The following is a 19,558-nucleotide window of genomic DNA, read 5'->3' as shown; positions in this document are numbered from 1 at the left end:
GTTAGTGCATCATGTGATGCGGGCACCTGCAGAAAATGTGCTGGAAAAATGCAGCATTTATGCTACATGTGAACACGGCCCTCAGCATTATATTTTTATTCCATTTATATGGGTTTAATGGAAAAAAATTAATTGCACCATTTTTACGGCACTTACCGATTACCATAAATAATCTGATCGTTGTGTTGTGCGGATCGTTATGATTACAGGGACACCAAATATGTCCATGTTATTTGCTTTGTGATGTTTAGTTTTTTGTTTTTTTTTCATAATTTTGTTTCAGCCATTTTATAGGAAGAAAAAAAATATCTTATTTTTAGAATACAGGGACATGGAAATATTCTGCTATGTATAGATATATCTCTATGTACCTGTACAATCTGCCTGCAATGCAAATTCACATAAAAAAAAATTCTCCCATTCTCGTCAGTGCAGTCCACGGCTCGCAGATTTAGCTGCTGCCTGCGATGATACAGGTTGACGGTTCCAATCCTGGGAAGAATAAATCTGAAGAAAATAATTAATGAATGTGTGCAGCGCGATGCCGACCCTGCACCCCTAGGAGGAGAAGCTACGATGCAATGACGATGTCGAGAGACGACATAGCACTGAGTGAATGTAAAAATTGGGACACGGCTCCCTGAGATTCGGACAGACCCGCTGGAGCCAGGATGGTGTTGAGCCATGATTTTGTGATGTAGCAGATGCAGAGCTTTTCTGGGAGACGGGCACATATCAGAATGTGGATTCAGCAGATGATACCGTGGACCATCACTGTACCCGAATGTGTCTGTGTTGCCCCCATTTCCACTCGCCACCCCTGCATCTCTCTAACCCATGTAACACGTCTGCACATTCGGCGCTCACACGGCATCAATATAAGAATATAACGACCACCACTCTGGATTCTCGTATCCTAATATTTGGTTTATTGTAATTTTCATTCATTTAAATAAGGTATTTTATTTTTACATATTATTCCTAGAAAACCTCTACATTCTGCATTCAGACACATGCTGAGGAAGTAGTGTGCATAGTATTGAATGTCATACGCCCAAACGCCAACAGAAAAGCCCCCGCCCGCCCCCTGACGGAACGACAGGCGCTATTTACACCTCATACCTCCACGGTTGGACCCAGGGTAACACGGAAAGGAATGAGCGCGGGGTCACGATGGCTTTATACAGAGGACACACCGGGAGAGGTTCTCGCACAAGGAGACGTTTTATCTTTGGATCTGATCGGCGGCGCCATCGCTATCTGTGTGAGGAGGGTCGAGGGTCACCGGACTGCGCTATATAATTGCTATTAAGGAAGCAAAATAGTCAGTTTTATTTGCCCCATATGTTATAAGGGACCGGCGGAGTTGTCATGGGCACAAGGCGAAGTTGCTCAGACCTTAAAGTGAACCTCCGACTTAAAATTCCTTCACGAGGCGCTGACAATGTCAGGTCCTACAGCAGTGGCAGTAGTAGTACGCTCCTCAACAATGAAATGACAACACGAAGAGGAGCAAGGCGTGAAATGATGGAAATTGCAGGATGGAAACGTCGCTGATCTGAAAATCATGATAACACGGACACAATTTCAAAAATTCTGGATTTCTTGAGTCTTGGGTGTGAGCCACGTGCAGAAAACCTGGAGACGCCGCAGCCATGGGAGCTCATTTAGGCCCCACAGACTGACCTCGCACCACTGCTCACATCATGGGGAAAAGCAGGACGGCAATGGAGGCTAATTATCCACATGACACCCCAGACCACACGTTGCTGGTGCTACTTTGAGCATCCTGCGTGGCTTAAACTGGCTCACGTGGCTGCAGTGTCTCCAGGCTTGTCTCCATCCAGCACATTGGGGACATCATTGGTTGGTGATTACACAGGAGCGGTCAGCAGCGTCTCCAGACTTGTCTCCACCTAGCACATCCGGGACGTCATTGGTCAGTGATTACACAGCAGCTGCCGGCAGCGTCTCCAGACTTGTCCCTATCCAGCACATCGGGGATGTCATCAGTCTGTGATTACACAGGAGATGTCGGCAGCGTCTCCAGACTTGTCTCCATTCAGCACATTAGGGACGTCATTGGTCGGTGATAACACAGGAGCTGTTAGCAGCGTCTCCAGACTTGTCTCCATCCAGCACATTGAGGAGATCATTGGTTGGTGATTACACAGGAGCTGTCGGCAGCATCTCCAGACTCGTCTCCATCCAGCACATCAGGGACATCATTGGTCAGTGATTACACAGGAGCTGTCAGCAGCGTCTCCAGACTTGTCTCCATCCAGCACATCGGGGACATCATTGGTGGATGATTACACAGGAGCTGTTGGCAGCGTCTCCAGACTTGTCTCCATCCAGCACATTGGAGACGTCATCAGTCTGTGATTACACAGGAGCAGCCAGCAGTGGATCTTGATGATTTGCCCAAGTGCATTCAGCAGCAGAACCTTTCTCAGACGACCATTAATAACCTTAGTGACAGCAGCCGAGACCGGAAGTGTCCGAGATTTCTGCACGAGGCTCAAACTTCAGACTGGATAAATCGAGAAGTTTTGAGAATGTCGTTTCCATGTTTTTATCATTGACATGCCATCACCATGTGTATCATCCTGTGATTTCAATCACGCCACGACTTTTCCTCCTTGGTGCTGTAACTTCATTGTATAATTACGGTAGTTGCAGGGGTCGGACCTGGGAATACACATTTTTGGAACCTTTGTGAGGCCTGGTACCCCGATCCAAGGTCTCAGGTGACCTCTCCCTCTATATATGGCTATTGATTCAATCATTGTGATTATGGACGGTTCATTATCGCTAATAGTGATGGAATAGGCTGGTACCGGTTCCTAGCACTACGGCACATGCGTTCAGCCGCCGTTCTGTAGGTAAAGCCGGAGCCAATAGATTTAATCCTATCAATTTAGTAACAAAAAAGAGGTAGTGACAGCCGGAACGCCGACCCGGGCAGCAGGACGTGGCGCTCAGCAAACGTTGTAGCTCTTTCAGCTCTTTTGAGTTCATTGTTGAGTTCTATTTTGCTTTATGTATCTGGAGTTACATTGCATGTCATACTCAAGACACATCCAAAGCTGCACTGGGAAATCTGCCCTTCTTCTCTTAGCTTTGTGCTCACATCCAGGAGTGACCCCCGGCTGGTATAGTGTCTGTCATGGGCTTTGTTAGGGTCCTGTGGATGTATGGTTTTCCAACCACCGCCAAATCACCCAGAATGCAATGCGGTGGGGTGCAATGCATTATGGGATCTCACCTAGTCCCTGAGCAGAGAGACCGAAACCGCAGCAACTTTGCCTTCCTGCAATGGTGTCTGGTGTTCCCTGCAGATAATGTGTACAATGAACCAGCAGAGGGCAGCAGTGAGATGTGAGATAGCATCCTGAGAGCTAACAGGGAAGCAGGAGAATTTAGAATGCAGCTTTGACTGTGAATGGAGGACAACACACAATACAAATATTATAAGGTGACTAAAACCATACACTGATGTCAGGAACGAGTCACCGACACATGATAAAAGATAGATGCATTAAATAAAGTGACCCGACACTGGGTCAGTCAGGAATTGGTAATATTCAGAAATGCCTCAAGAGAGCAAAAAGTTGTGCAAAAAACAAAAATAACTAATATCATATCCGACATACAGCAGCCAGGACGTATTCTGACGCTTCTAAAAATCAAGCTAATGAGTCAAAGGAGAGGGGGAGGGGACGCTACGCGGCGGCGCCGCTGAGAGGATGCACAATCATGAGCTTTGTGTTTTCAGGCACAATTACCCCCAAGTATTCGGAGACTTGGTGCAACTAAAATCAGCAGCCTCAGTATTGTATGTACAGTAAGAAATAAATAACACCGCAGGTCTTCGTGAGATCCGCAATGACATCGCCCCCTAGAAATATGCAGTGATGGACACGGACTTGTTCACATGGTACCATAACCCCCCTACAGGGAATCAGCCCCTCCGAGTAAATGCCAGAATAACGTCCATTACATGGAATCAGTGACATATTTTACGGTGGTGGGTGATGTGAACAAGGCCTACTTGTGAGACGGAACAAAGTGGACTGTAGTGTAAATATCATAACAAGACTACACGGAGAACATATAGCTGGGAACGGCCATCGGTAACAAAACTACACGGAGAACGTGAACATATAGCTGGGAACGGCCATCGGTAACAAAACTACACAGAGAACTTGAACGTAAAGCTGGGACGGCCATCAGTAACAAAACTACACAGAGAACGTGAACGTAAAGCAGAAAACGGCCATTGGTAACAAAACTACACGAAGAACGTGAACATAAATCAGAAAACAGCAACGGGTAACAAAACTACACGGAGAACGTGAACGTAAAGCTGGGAACGGCCATCAGTAACAAAACTACACAGAGAACGTGAACGTAAAGCAGAAAACAGCAATGGGTAACAAAATTACACGGAGAACGTGAACATAAAGCTGAAAACGGCCATCGGTAACAAAACTACACAGAGAACGTGAACATAAAGCTGGGAACGGCTATCAGTAACAAAACTACACAGAGAACGTGAACGTAAAGCAGAAAACAGCAATGGGTAACAAAATTACACGGAGAAAGTGAACATAAAGCTGAAAACGGCCATCGGTAACAAAACTACACAGAGAACGTGAACGTAAAGCTGAAAACGGCCATCGGTAACAAAACTACACAGAGAACGTGAACGTAAAGCAGAAAACAGCAATGGATAACAAAATTACACGGAGAACGTGAACATAAAGCTGAAAACGGCCATCGGTAACAAAACTACACAGAGGACGTGAACGTAAAGCAGAGAACGGCCATCGGTAACAAAACTACACAGAGAACGTGAATGTAAAGCTGGGAACGGCCATGGGTAACAAAACTACACAGAGAACGTGAATGTAAAGCTGGGAACGGCCATGGGTAACAAAACTACATGGAGAACGTGAAGCTGAAAACGGCCATCGGTAAAAAAAATTGCATGGAGAATGTGAACGTAAAGCAGAAAACGGCCATCGGTAAAAAACTACATAGAAAACGTGAATGTAAAGCTGAAAACGGCCATGGGTAACAAAACTACATGGAAAAAGGTGAACGTAAAGCTGGGGACGGCCAAGGGTAACAAAACTACACGGAGAATATGAAGCTGAAAACGGCCATCGGTAACAAAAATTACATGGAGAATGTGAATGTACAGCTAGGAACAGCCATGGGTAACAAAACTAAACAGAGAATATAATAGCCATGGGTAACAAAACAACATGGAGAACATGAACATAAAGGTGGGAACAGCCATGGGTAACAAAATTACATGGAGAATGTGAACATAAAGCTGGGAATGGCCATGGATAACAAAACTACACGCAGAACATGAACGTAAAGCTGAAAACGACCATCGGTAACAAAACTACAAGGAGAACATGAACATAAAGCTGGGAACGGCCATGGGTAACAAAACTACATGGAGAATGTGAATGTAAAGCTGAAAACGGCCACGGGTAAATAAACTAAACAGAGAACATAAAAGTGGCAATGGGTAACAAAACTACACCGAGAACATGAACGTAAAGCTGAAAACGGCCATGGGTAACAAAACTACATTGAGAACGTGAACGTAAAGTTGGGAACGGCCATCAGTAACAAAATTACATGGATTATGTGAACATAAAGCTGGGAATGGCAATGGGTAACAAAACTACACCAAGAACAGGAACGTAAAGCTGAAAACGGCCATGGGTAACAAAACTACATTGAGAACGTGAACGTAAAGTTGGGAACGGCCATCAGTAACAAAATTACATGGATTATGTGAACATAAAGCTGGGAATGGCCATGGGTAACAAAACTACACGCAGAACGTGAACATACAGCAGAAAACGGCCATCGGTAACAAAACTACAAGGAGAACGTGAACGTAAAGCTGGGAACGGCCATGGGTAACAAAACTACACAGAGAACGTGAACGTAAAGCTGGGGACGGCCATTGAAGCAAACAGAGCAAATGTCGCATTAGATTTTCCAGTGTAAATTGTGTTCGCCGGATGACGAATTTACCCCGGATTTCATTGTGACTTTTGAGTTTCCCAGTTTTTTCACCCATTGTGACAAAGGAGTATCCAAATCATTACGCTCCTATGCCGTAGGGTGTGAAAATAATAGAAGCTACATTATAAAACCTAAGATGACGATACCTCCGTGCTACACCAGCAGTCAGTGCTAGACTTTCTGATTACACGGCAGAACATCTGGCAGAATTATCCTTCAGGTGGCCGCCATCTCAGCCGGCAGTGTCTCAGGAGCAGCAGATTGGTGTCTAACGCTGAGCTGGGACACTACGATCAGATGTTGCTCTGCCGCTTCTAAACTCCCCCGCACATTATAGGATCCCAGATACACACTTGTGGCACTGATGACAAGCTTGATGGCTGTTTCCAATAGCAACCAGCAGAATTTTGATCACATCAGAGCCAGATAAGTAATAAAAAAGTTTACAAAGTTATTTTTCTTTTGGAGGGTATCTTTTTGCAAATTGGATTTCTTTTCACCAATTTTGCACTGTTTGGCTTTTAAAGGCTTTTGGTTTGGCTGCAGAATGAGGTATCTGAGAATCTGCCAGTGAGCGCGTTCTGAGTGGGAATTTTTTTCCTCTCTTATGACCACACCAAAGCTCAGCTCAGCTCTGATGTGGTCTGTACATGTCCAGCACGGAGGAGATCAGAAGAAGAAAGTTCAGAGAGTTACTGACTCTCCTATCGGAGGCTATGACTCTGACAGATAATTCTGTGATAGACTAAGATACCAGAGACCTTCACGGGGTAGAACCGGCAGAGCAACATCTGTAATGACCCGAAGGTCCCTATCTCTCGGAGCTCAGGAAATGGGCAGTGAGACCTGGGTCACCCCTGAGAAGCTCCTCCAGAACTTTGTGCTTATTGTAGAACTTCATGGATTTGGATAAAAGATGCGGAAACAAAGCAGAAACACGAGTGACGAGAACAGTCACTGACTATGGTACCGGTCCGTGCTCCTACCCTGTGGCACAATGCTCTGCAGACTCGCAAGGTCAAGGAGAAGGACAGTAGGTTACAGAACAAAAAACTTGACCCAACTCCAGGAGACTCATGGACCACACAGGTGAACAGGACGTTATATCTGTGAGCAGGAAGACATCTCGTCTGCAAGGAACCCCACTTCCTCGAGGACCCCCCACCAAAGGCAGGTCTGGAAAACGACCACCATCTCATGTGAAAACAACCAGTATCGAGAGAGCGGAGACGACGAGCCATTAGAGAACGTTCTGTGGAGCTGACGGAGAACGTTCAGGGTCTGGATGACGGGAGTAAAGAATTTGCCCCCCGGCGTTGAGTCCAGTCCTCTCGATGATATATTCACTCCATTCCCCCAGATACAGTGCTATGTCACCTCTGGTAAGAGAGTGGCGGGGGAAATTATAAATATGGGTGGTCTGAGGAGACCACGGAGCTGCGCGTCTACGTACGGCTGCCCGCGGCTGGCACTCAAGACGCTGATATCACAGAAACGTCATTACCCAGCTAGGATGCAGAATTCCCATGGATGGTTCTCGCCCAGAAGGGAGGATTCTACGCCGTGGTTTCCATCCCCCGCGGCATCCGTCCACAGAACGCTGTGTCGGGGGTCTACGTTTCCTGGCGAGACGTCATATGGCCTTTGTATCATTATTTTTGTTTGCCAGGGTTTGGCTTGTGCCCATAGTCTGAGAGTAGTTTCCTTAATGTACCGTCCCCTAACTGCCCGGGTCTGAGCAATGTCTCTGTGGGGTCCTCAAGTCCAGGGGGTCCTCCAGGTTCCCGGGAAGTGACAGGCGCCGAGGGCAACATGTGGGCTCCGTGTGGAGACTCTGGGGGGCCACAGGCGTTTCACATAACTTATAATTCATTCCTTCCATGTCCTGGTATTGAAAAACCTGCGAGGAGGAGAAGACATCATCAAAAGGGCGCAATAATCTGCAGAATATATCACTATGTATCTGGAGGCGGAGAGGACGGAGCAATGCTCTGCAGATCTATAGCAAGATCAGGGGTGCAATAATCTGCAGAATACATCTCTATGTATCTGTCAGGAGGAGGGGACGGAGCAATGCTCTGCAGATCTACAGAGAAATCAGGGGTGCAATAATCTGCAGAATATATCACTATGTATCTGGAGGAGGAGAGGACGGAGCAATGCTCTGCACATCTATAGAGAGTTCAGAGGTGCAATAATCTGCAGAATACATCACGATGTATCTGTCAGGAGGCGGAGGGGACGGAGCAATGCTCTGCAGATCTACAGAGAGATCAGGGGTGCAATAATCTGCAGAATATATCACTATGTATCTGGAGGAGGAGAGGACAGAGCAATGCTCTGCAGATCTATAGCAAGATCAGGGGTGCAATAATCTGCAGAATACATCTCTATGTACAGTATCAGTCAGGAGGAGGGGAAGGAGCAATGCTCTGCAGATCTACAGAGAGATCATGGGTGCAATAATCTGCAGAATATATCACTATGCATCTGGAGGAGAGGACGGAGCAATGCTCTGCAGATCTATAGCAAGATCAGGGGTGCAATAATCTGCAGAATACATCTCTATGTATGTCAGGAGGAGGGGACGGAGCAATGCTCTGCAGATCTACAGAGAAATCAGGGGTGCAATAATCTGCAAAATATATTACTATGTATCTGGAGGAGGAGAGGACAGAGCAATGCTCTGCACATCTATAGAGAGTTCAGAGGTGCAATAATCTGCAGAATACATCACTATGTATCTGTCAGGAGGCGGAGGGGACGGAGCAATGCTCTGCAGATCTACAGAGAAATCAGGGGTGCAATAATCTGCAAAATATATTACTATGTATCTGGAGGAGGAGAGGACAGAGCAATGCTCTGCACATCTATAGAGAGTTCAGAGGTGCAATAATCTGCAGAATACATCACTATGTATCTGTCAGGAGGCGGAGGGGACGGAGCAATGCTCTGCAGATCTACAGAGAGATCAGGGGTGCAATAATCTGCAGAATATATCACTATGTATCTGGAGGAGGAGAGGACAGAGCAATGCTCTGCAGATCTATAGCAAGATCAGGGGTGCAATAATCTGCAGAATACATCTCTATGTACAGTATCAGTCAGGAGGAGGGGAAGGAGCAATGCTCTGCAGATCTACAGAGAGATCATGGGTGCAATAATCTGCAGAATATATCACTATGTATCTGGAGGCAGAGAGGATGGAGCAATGCTCTGCAGATCTATAGCGAGATCAGGGGTGCAATAATCTGCAGAATACATCACTATGTATCTGTCGGGAGGCGGAGGGGACGGAGCAATGCTCTGCAGATCTATAGAGTGATCAGGGGTGCAATAATCCGCAGATTCCTGCTGCTGGGGTGCCCTGATTTACCTGAGAAGAGGACGCCATGTTCTGCTCTCCACACGGGGGGCAGCCGGACATCTGCGGGGGGGAGGACACAGTGCTGTACGCCGGGGGCACGATCACCATCTGCTTCTGGAGTAACTGCATGATGGTGTTTATGTCATTCACCATGCGGTGCTCCAACCTGCGGAGGAAAAGGTGGGAACAGAAGAGGTGATGATGACAACAGGGGGCTACAAGAGGCACCGATGACGGGGTCTGCGGTACTAGGGGGGTAATATTACAGGGGTCTGCAGAACTAGGGTAGAATAATATTACAGGGGCTGCAGTACTCGGGTGGTATTGGTCAGGGTAGAATAATATTACTGGGGCTGCAGTACTCAGGTGTTAATGGTCAGGGTAGAATAATATTACAGGGGGCTGCAGTACTCGGGTGGTATTGGTCAGGGTAGAATAATATTACAGGGGGCTGCAGTACTCGGGTGTTAATGGTCAGGGTGGAGTAATATTACAGGGGGCTGCAGTACTCGGGTGGTATTGGTCAGGGTAGAATAATATTACTGGGGGCTGCAGTACTCGGGTGGTATTGGTCAGGGTAGAATAATATTACAGGGGGCTGCAGTACTCGGGTGGTAATGGTCAGGGTAGAATAATATTACAGGGGGCTGCAGTACTCGGGTGGTATTGGTCAGGGTAGAATAATATTACAGGGGGCTGCAGTACTCAGGTGTTAATGGTCAGGGTAGAATAATATTACAGGGGGCTGCAGTACTCGGGTGGTATTGGTCAGGGTAGAATAATATTACAGGGGGCTGCAGTACTCGGGTGTTAATGGTCAGGGTGGAGTAATATTACAGGGGGCTGCAGTACTCGGGTGGTATTGGTCAGGGTAGAATAATATTACAGGGGGCTGCAGTACTCGGGTGGTAATGGTCAGGGTAGAATAATATTACAGGGGGCTGCAGTACTCGGGTGGTATTGGTCAGGGTAGAATAATATTACTGGGGGCTGCAGTACTCGGGTGGTATTGGTCAGGGTGGAGTAATATTACAGGGGGCTGCAGTACTCGGGTGGTATTGGTCAGGGTAGAATAATATTACAGGGGGCTGCAGTACTCGGGTGGTAATGGTCAGGGTAGAATAATATTACAGGGGGCTGCAGTACTCGGGTGGTAATGGTCAGGGTAGAATAATATTACAGGGGGCTGCAGTACTCGGGTGGTAATGGTCAGGGTAGAATAATATTACAGTGGGCTGCAGTACTCGGGTGGTAATGGTCAGGGTAGAATAATATTACAGGGGCTGCAGTACTCGGGCGGTAATGGTCAGGGTGGAGTAATATTACAGGGGGCTGCAGTACTCGGGTGGTAATGGTCAGGGTGGAGTAATATTACAGGGGGCTGCAGTACTCGTGTGGTAATGGTCAGGGTGGAGTAATATTACAGGGGGCTGCAGTACTCGGGTGGTAATGGTCAGGGTGGAGTAATATTACAGGGGGCTGCAGTACTCGGGTGGTATTGGTCAGGGTAGAATAATATTACAGGGGGCTGCAGTACTCGGGTGTTAATGGTCAGGGTAGAATAATATTACAGGGGGCTGCAGTACTCGGGTGTTAATGGTCAGGGTAGAATAATATTACAGGGGGCTGCAGTACTCGGGTGGTATTGGTCAGGGTAGAATAATATTACAGGGGGCTGCAGTACTCGGGTGGTATTGGTCAGGGTAGAATAATATTACAGGGGGCTGCAGTACTCGGGTGGTATTGGTCAGGGTAGAATAACATTACAGGGGGCTGCAGTACTCGGGTGGTAATGGTCAGGGTAGAATAATATTACAGGGGGCTGCAGTACTCGGGTGGTAATGGTCAGGGTGGAGTAATATTACAGGGGGCTGCAGTACTCGGGTGGTATTGGTCAGGGTAGAATAATATTACAGGGGGCTGCAGTACTCGGGTGTTAATGGTCAGGGTAGAATAATATTACAGGGGGCTGCAGTACTCGGGTGGTATTGGTCAGGGTAGAATAATATTACAGGGGGCTGCAGTACTCGGGTGGTATTGGTCAGGGTAGAATAATATTACAGGGGGCTGCAGTACTCGGGTGGTAATGGTCAGGGTGGAGTAATATTACAGGGGGCTGCAGTACTCGGGTGGTATTGGTCAGGGTAGAATAATATTACAGGGGGCTGCAGTACTCGGGTGGTAATGGTCAGGGTAGAATAATATTACAGGGGGCTGCAGTACTCGGGTGGTAATGGTCAGGGTAGAATAATATTACAGTGGGCTGCAGTACTCGGGTGGTAATGGTCAGGGTGGAGTAATATTACAGGGGGCTGCAGTACTCGTGTGGTAATGGTCAGGGTGGAGTAATATTACAGGGGGCTGCAGTACTCGGGTGGTAATGGTCAGGGTGGAGTAATATTACAGGGGGCTGCAGTACTCGGGTGGTAATGGTCAGGGTAGAATAATATTACAGGGGCTGCAGTACTCGGGCGGTAATGGTCAGGGTGGAGTAATATTACAGGGGGCTGCAGTACTCGTGTGGTAATGGTCAGGGTGGAGTAATATTACAGGGGGCTGCAGTACTCGGGCGGTAATGGTCAGGGTGGAGTAATATTACAGGGGGCTGCAGTACTCGGGTGTTAATGGTCAGGGTAGAATAATATTACAGGGGGCTGCAGTACTCGGGTGTTAATGGTCAGGGTAGAATAATATTACAGGGGGCTGCAGTACTCGGGTGGTATTGGTCAGGGTAGAATAATATTACAGGGGGCTGCAGTACTCGGGTGGTATTGGTCAGGGTAGAATAATATTACAGGGGGCTGCAGTACTCGGGTGGTATTGGTCAGGGTAGAATAATATTACAGGGGGCTGCAGTACTCGGGTGGTATTGGTCAGGGTAGAATAATATTACAGGGGCTGCAGTACTCGGGCGGTAATGGTCAGGGTAGAATAATATTACAGGGGGCTGCAGTACTCAGGTGGTATTGGTCAGGGTAGAATAATATTACAGGGGCTGCAGTACTCGGATGGTAATGGTCAGGGTAGAATAATATTACAGGGGGCTGCAGTACTCGGGTGGTATTGGTCAGGGTAGAATAATATTACCGGGGCTGCAGTACTCGGGTGGTAATGGTCAGGGTAGAATAATATTACAGGGGGCTGCAGTACTCAGGTGGTATTGGTCAGGGTAGAATAATATTACAGGGGCTGCAGTACTCGGATGGTAATGGTCAGGGTAGAATAATATTACAGGGGGCTGCAGTACTCGGGTGGTATTGGTCAGGGTAGAATAATATTACAGGGGGCTGCAGTACTCGGGTGGTAATGGTCAGGGTGGAGTAATATTACAGGGGGCTGCAGTACTCGGATGGTAATGGTCAGGGTAGAATAATATTACAGGGGCTGCAGTACTCGGGTGGTAATGGTCAGGGTAGAATAATATTACAGGGGGCTGCAGTACTCGGGTGGTATTGGTCAGGGTAGAATAATATTACAGGGGCTGCAGTACTCGGGTGGTAATGGTCAGGGTAGAATAATATTACAGGGGCTGCAGTACTCGGGTGGTATTGGTCAGGGTAGAATAATATTACAGGGGCTGCAGTACTCGGGTGGTATTGGTCAGGGTAGAATAATATTACAGGGGGCTGCAGTACTCGGGCGGTAATGGTCAGGGTAGAATAATATTACAGGGGGCTGCAGTACTCGGGTGGTATTGGTCAGGGTAGAATAATATTACAGGGGGCTGCAGTACTCGGGTGTTAATGGTCAGGGTAGAATAATATTACAGGGGCTGCAGTACTCGGGTGTTAATGGTCAGGGTAGAATAATATTACAGGGGCTGCAGTACTCGGGTGGTATTGGTCAGGGTAGAATAATATTACAGGGGCTGCAGTACTCGGGTGGTATTGGTCAGGGTAGAATAATATTACAGGGGGCTGCAGTACTCGGGTGTTAATGGTCAGGGTAGAATAATATTACAGGGGGCTGCAGTACTCGGGTGGTATTGGTCAGGGTAGAATAATATTACAGGGGCTGCAGTACTCGGGTGGTAATGGTCAGGGTAGAATAATATTACAGGGGCTGCAGTACTCGGGTGGTAATGGTCAGGGTAGAATAATATTACAGGGGCTGCAGTACTCGGGTGTTAATGGTCAGGGTAGAATAATATTACAGGGGGCTGCAGTACTCGGGTGGTATTGGTCAGGGTAGAATAATATTACAGGGGCTGCAGTACTCGGGTGGTAATGGTCAGGGTAGAATAATATTACAGGGGCTGCAGTACTCGGGTGGTAATGGTCAGGGTAGAATAATATTACAGGGGCTGCAGTACTCGGGTGGTATTGGTCAGGGTAGAATAATATTACAGGGGGCTGCAGTACTCAGGTGTTAATGGTCAGGGTAGAATAATATTACAGGGGGCTGCAGTACTCGGATGGTATTGGTCAGGGTAGAATAATATTACAGGGGGCTGCAGTACTCGGGTGGTAATGGTCAGGGTGGAGTAATATTACAGGGGGCTGCAGTACTCGGGTGGTATTGGTCAGGGTAGAATAATATTACAGGGGGCTGCAGTACTCAGGTGTTAATGGTCAGGGTAGAATAATATTACAGGGGGCTGCAGTACTCGGATGGTATTGGTCAGGGTAGAATAATATTACAGGGGGCTGCAGTACTCGGGTGGTAATGGTCAGGGTGGAGTAATATTACAGGGGGCTGCAGTACTCGGGTGGTATTGGTCAGGGTAGAATAATATTACAGGGGGCTGCAGTACTCGGGTGGTAATGGTCAGGGTGGAGTAATATTACAGGGGGCTGCAGTACTCGGGTGGTAATGGTCAGGGTAGAATAATATTACAGGGGGCTGCAGTACTCGGGTGGTAATGGTCAGGGTAGAATAATATTACAGGAGCTGCAGTACTCGGGTGGTATTGGTCAGGGTAGAATAATATTACAGGGGGCTGCAGTACTCGGGTGGTAATGGTCAGGGTAGAATAATATTACAGGAGCTGCAGTACTCGGGCGGTAATGGACAGGGTGGAGTAATATTACAGGGGGCTACAGTACTCGGGTGGTAATGGTCAGGGTGGAGTAATATTACAGGGGGCTGCAGTACTCGGGTGGTAATGGTCAGGGTGGAGTAATATTACAGGGGGCTGCAGTACTCGGGTGGTATTGGTCAGGGTAGAATAATATTACAGGGGGCTGCAGTACTCGGGTGGTATTGGTCAGGGTAGAATAATATTACAGGGGCTGCAGTACTCGGGTGGTAATGGTCAGGGTAGAATAATATTACAGGGGCTGCAGTACTCGGGTGGTAATGGTCAGGGTGGAGTAATATTACAGGGGGCTGCAGTACTCAGGTGGTATTGGTCAGGGTAGAATAATATTACAGGGGGCTGCAGTACTCAGGTGTTAATGGTCAGGGTAGAATAATATTACAGGGGGCTGCAGTACTCGGATGGTATTGGTCAGGGTAGAATAATATTACAGGGGGCTGCAGTACTCGGGTGGTAATGGTCAGGGTGGAGTAATATTACAGGGGGCTGCAGTACTCGGGTGGTAATGGTCAGGGTGGAGTAATATTACAGGGGGCTGCAGTACTCGGGTGGTATTGGTCAGGGTAGAATAATATTACAGGGGGCTGCAGTACTCGGGTGGTATTGGTCAGGGTAGAATAATATTACAGGGGGCTGCAGTACTCGGGTGGTAATGGTCAGGGTGGAGTAATATTACAGGGGGCTGCAGTACTCGGGTGGTATTGGTCAGGGTAGAATAATATTACAGGGGGCTGCAGTACTCGGGTGGTATTGGTCAGGGTAGAATAATATTACAGGGGGCTGCAGTACTCGGGTGGTAATGGTCAGGGTAGAATAATATTACAGGAGCTGCAGTACTCGGATGGTATTGGTCAGGGTGGAGTAATATTACAGGGGCAGCAGTACTCGGGTGTTAATGGTCAGGGTAGAATAATATTACAGGGGGCTGCAGTACTCGGGTGGTATTGGTCAGGGTAGAATAATATTACAGGGGCTGCAGTACTCGGATGGTATTGGTCAGGGTGGAGTAATATTACAGGGGGCTGCAGTACTCGGGTGGTAATGGTCAGGGTGGAGTAATATTACAGGGGGCTGCAGTACTCGGGTGGTATTGGTCAGGGTAGAATAATATTACAGGGGGCTGCAGTACTCGGGTGTTAATGGTCAGGGTAGAATAATATTACAGGGGCTGCAGTACTCGGGTGGTATTGGTCAGGGTGGAATAATATTACAGGGGGCTGCAGTACTCGGGTGGTAATGGTCAGGGTAGAATAATATTACAGGAGCTGCAGTACTCGGGTGTTAATGGTCAGGGTAGAATAATATTACAGGGGGCTGCAGTACTCGGGTGGTATTGGTCAGGGTAGAATAATATTACAGGGGGCTGCAGTACTCGGATGGTAATGGTCAGGGTAGAATAATATTACAGGGGGCTGCAGTACTCGGATGGTAATGGTCAGGGTAGAATAATATTACAGGGGCTGCAGTACTCGGGTGGTATTGGTCAGGGTAGAATAATATTACAGGGGGCTGCAGTACTCGGGTGGTATTGGTCAGGGTAGAATAATATTACAGGGGGCTGCAGTACTCGGATGGTAATGGTCAGGGTAGAATAATATTACAGGGGGCTGCAGTACTCAGGTGGTATTGGTCAGGGTAGAATAATATTACAGGGGCTGCAGTACTCGGGCGGTAATGGTCAGGGTAGAATAATATTACAGGGGGCTGCAGTACTCGGATGGTAATGGTCAGGGTAGAATAATATTACAGGGGGCTGCAGTACTCGGGTGGTATTGGTCAGGGTAGAATAATATTACAGGGGGCTGCAGTACTCGGATGGTAATGGTCAGGGTAGAATAATATTACAGGGGGCTGCAGTACTCGGGTGGTATTGGTCAGGGTAGAATAATATTACAGGGGGCTGCAGTACTCGGGTGGTATTGGTCAGGGTAGAATAATATTACAGGGGGCTGCAGTACTCGGATGGTAATGGTCAGGGTAGAATAATATTACAGGGGCTGCAGTACTCGGGTGGTAATGGTCAGGGTAGAATAATATTACAGGGGCTGCAGTACTCGGGTGGTATTGGTCAGGGTAGAATAATATTACAGGGGCTGCAGTACTCGGGTGGTATTGGTCAGGATAGAATAATATTACAGGGGGCTGCAGTACTCGGGTGGTAATGGTCAGGGTAGAATAATATTACAGGGGGCTGCAGTACTCGGGTGGTATTGGTCAGGGTAGAATAATATTACAGGGGGCTGCAGTACTCGGGTGTTAATGGTCAGGGTAGAATAATATTACAGGGGCTGCAGTACTCGGGTGGTATTGGTCAGGGTAGAATAATATTACAGGGGGCTGAAGTACTCGGGTGTTAATGGTCAGGGTAGAATAATATTACAGGGGGCTGCAGTACTCGGGTGGTATTGGTCAGGGTAGAATAATATTACAGGGGCTGCAGTACTCGGGTGGTAATGGTCAGGGTAGAATAATATTACAGGGGGCTGCAGTACTGGGGTGGTAATGGTCAGGGTGGAGTAATATTACAGGGGGCTGCAGTACTCGGGTGGTAATGGTCAGGGTAGAATAATATTACAGGGGGCTGCAGTACTCGGGTGGTATTGGTCAGGGTAGACTAATATTACAGGGGCTGCAGTACTCGGGTGGTATTGGTCAGGGTAGAATAATATTACAGGGGGCTGCAGTACTCGGGTGGTAATGGTCAGGGTGCAGTAATATTACAGGGGGCTGCAGTACTCGGATGGTAATGGTCAGGGTGGAGTAATATTACAGGGGGCTGCAGTACTCGGGTGGTAATGGTCAGGGTGGAGTAATATTACAGGGGCTGCAGTACTGGGGTGGTATTGGTCAGGGTAGAATAATATTACAGGGGGCTGCAGTACTCGGGTGTTATTGGTCAGGGTAGAATAATATTACAGGGGGCTGCAGTACTCGGGTGGTATTGGTCAGGGTGGAGTAATATTACAGGGGCTGCAGTACTCGGATGGTAATGGTCAGGGTGGAGTAGTATTACAGGGGGCTGCAGTACTCGGATGGTAATGGTCAGGGTGGAGTAATATTACAGGGGCTGCAGTACTGGGGTGGTAATGGTCAGGGTGGAGTAATATTACAGGGGGCTGCAGTACTCGGGTGGTAATGGTCAGGGTGGAGTCATATTACAGGGGGCTGCAGTACTCGGGTGGTATTGGTCAGGGTAGAATAATATTACAGGGGCTGCAGTACTCGGGTGGTATTGGTCAGGGTAGAATAATATTACAGGGGCTGCAGTACTCGGGTGATATTGGTCAGGGTAGAATAATATTACAGGGGGCTGCAGTACTCAGGTGGGGTGCACTTTTATGTATATGATGGGGTCTGGCAGTGATTTGTGCCCATCACCTGTTGAGCTGCTTTTGCAGTTGGTCCAGCCTGTTCCCTAATTCACATTTTTGCCGCCGGCTGAGGGAAGGCACAGGAGCGCTGAGGGTGGAGTGGGTTGGTATGGTGCATCGCGGCAGCTCCTGGTACTGACGGCCATGCCGGTCACCCCAAAAGCTAAAGATGTTTGATACGCCGGAGAACGCTCCTGGAGAGAAGGACACAGCGTGAGCCGTGGATACAGCGATGGATGGGCACTGACCGCAGATCCCCTGCGCGGTACCTGACAGATGATTGCACACGTCTCCCCCGCTCTGATCACCCTCTGCCTCTGCTCCGCTCGCTGCTGTGAAGTTACTGCACGTGGCGTGTGTTGGTGACAGCTCAATGGTGCTGGACACTGGTGCCGGCTGCTCGTCATCGCTGGACGCTGGGCTGGACGGGGGGCTGCTGTGCTGCTCGCCCCAACTCTTATCCTCCGGCCCCAGATTGTTCCGGATCAGCCTGCTCGCCCTCTGACCTTTCCTGACCTCCCCGACATTGTCAGCATCTGGGGGGGGGGCACAGAAAATGTAGATATGAATTACCATTCACTCCCACCATGCAAGGAAGATCCCTCCATCTTCAAGATTTCTGACAAGAACCTGTCCTAGAGAAATCCGGCATGGTATATACCTCTGCTGCGTGGCTTATAAGTAAGTGCCCCCCTTACCTTTCTCTGTCCGTCTGCGGAATGACAGCTTGCGTCGTCTGAGCTTGTTAAATCCGCTGTCAGACTCGTCGCTGCTCGGAGATCCGGGGATCATGTTGGTCTGAAATGAAAAGTTGCAGAAAAACTGATGTGAGCAACTTTGTGGCAGGAAACTCTGATGCACAGTACAGCAGAACATTTCTGTGCAGCTCTGGTTGTAACTGGAGTATAAGGCATGATAAATCTCATATATAATTAGGATACGTGAAGGAAGGCTTCCACAGAGGTGAGCATGTGAAACCCATGGCAGACAGCGGGGCAAGGCCCAGGGGCGCCATGATCATCCTACGAGGCTTGGCCGGGTTACACTCACGTCTCGCAGGTTAAAGGTGATCTCTAAGCTGGACCAGAAGTAGTCGGAGAATTCGGGATACATGTCCAGCACTTCCAGCAAGTCTTCCCGATGAATCTTGTGAAGGTCACAGTAGGTCAAGGCTCGGACGTCAGCGTTGGACTTCCCAGGCCGGGCGTACAGATTGAGGGGCTCTCCGAATATATCATTCTTCCCTGTGGAGTAGATGATTTGGTCAGGAGGGTCCGCAGCACTGACAGAGGGGCACAATACAGGTGACTTTTCAATACTCACCCAGTATGGCAACCACCACGTCCCCACGTAAAATCTCAATCGATCCCCGGGACAGGAAGTACAGAGCAGTTAGGACATCGCCCGCGTGCACCAGGGTGTCCCCAGGAGGGGCATGGGTGGTCTTAAACTTCATGGCCAGGGCCCGCAAACAGCCCTTTGCGGCTCCTTTGAAAGGTTTACAGTTCTGAAGAAGACTTCTGTTCAGATGGAGACAAATGTCAGCCTGGAGGCACTCGGGGAATCCCTTCAAGACCTGGGTAAGGAGAACACAAAATAAACCAAAGTATGAGAAAGACGGGTCGAGAGACGGGGAACAGAGACCAGGGAGAATGATGTACGGAAGATGGCGAAGAGCAATGGTAGGTACAGGAGGGCACACAATGGAGGAAGGTAAAGAAGACA

The 19,558-nt window shown here is 48.2% G+C and overlaps 1 protein-coding gene across 3 annotated transcripts in view; it reads right to left on the bottom strand.

Moving 5' to 3' along the window:
- Positions 1-906: 906 nt before the first annotated feature.
- Positions 907-19,558, bottom strand: part of KCNH2 (potassium voltage-gated channel subfamily H member 2) — a 301,321-nt gene continuing 282,669 nt past the window's right edge. For all 3 annotated transcript variants that reach the window (XM_077267972.1, XM_077267974.1, XM_077267973.1), the window contains 7 exons: positions 19,157-19,409; positions 18,884-19,077; positions 18,532-18,631; positions 18,103-18,369; positions 17,841-18,027; positions 9,434-9,590; positions 907-7,957 (listed from right to left, as the gene is read on the bottom strand). In XM_077267972.1, coding sequence (XP_077124087.1) covers positions 7,778-7,957; positions 9,434-9,590; positions 17,841-18,027; positions 18,103-18,369; positions 18,532-18,631; positions 18,884-19,077; positions 19,157-19,409 — 1,338 coding nt within the window. In that variant the 3' untranslated portion in view covers positions 907-7,777. The remainder of the gene's footprint in view (positions 7,958-9,433; positions 9,591-17,840; positions 18,028-18,102; positions 18,370-18,531; positions 18,632-18,883; positions 19,078-19,156; positions 19,410-19,558) is intronic.

This window comes from Ranitomeya variabilis, chromosome 6 (assembly GCF_051348905.1).
Source record: "Ranitomeya variabilis isolate aRanVar5 chromosome 6, aRanVar5.hap1, whole genome shotgun sequence".
Classification (NCBI taxonomy): domain Eukaryota; kingdom Metazoa; phylum Chordata; class Amphibia; order Anura; family Dendrobatidae; genus Ranitomeya; species Ranitomeya variabilis.
Note: the sequence above shows the minus strand (reverse complement) of the source record. Positions and strands in the feature narration are given on the sequence as shown.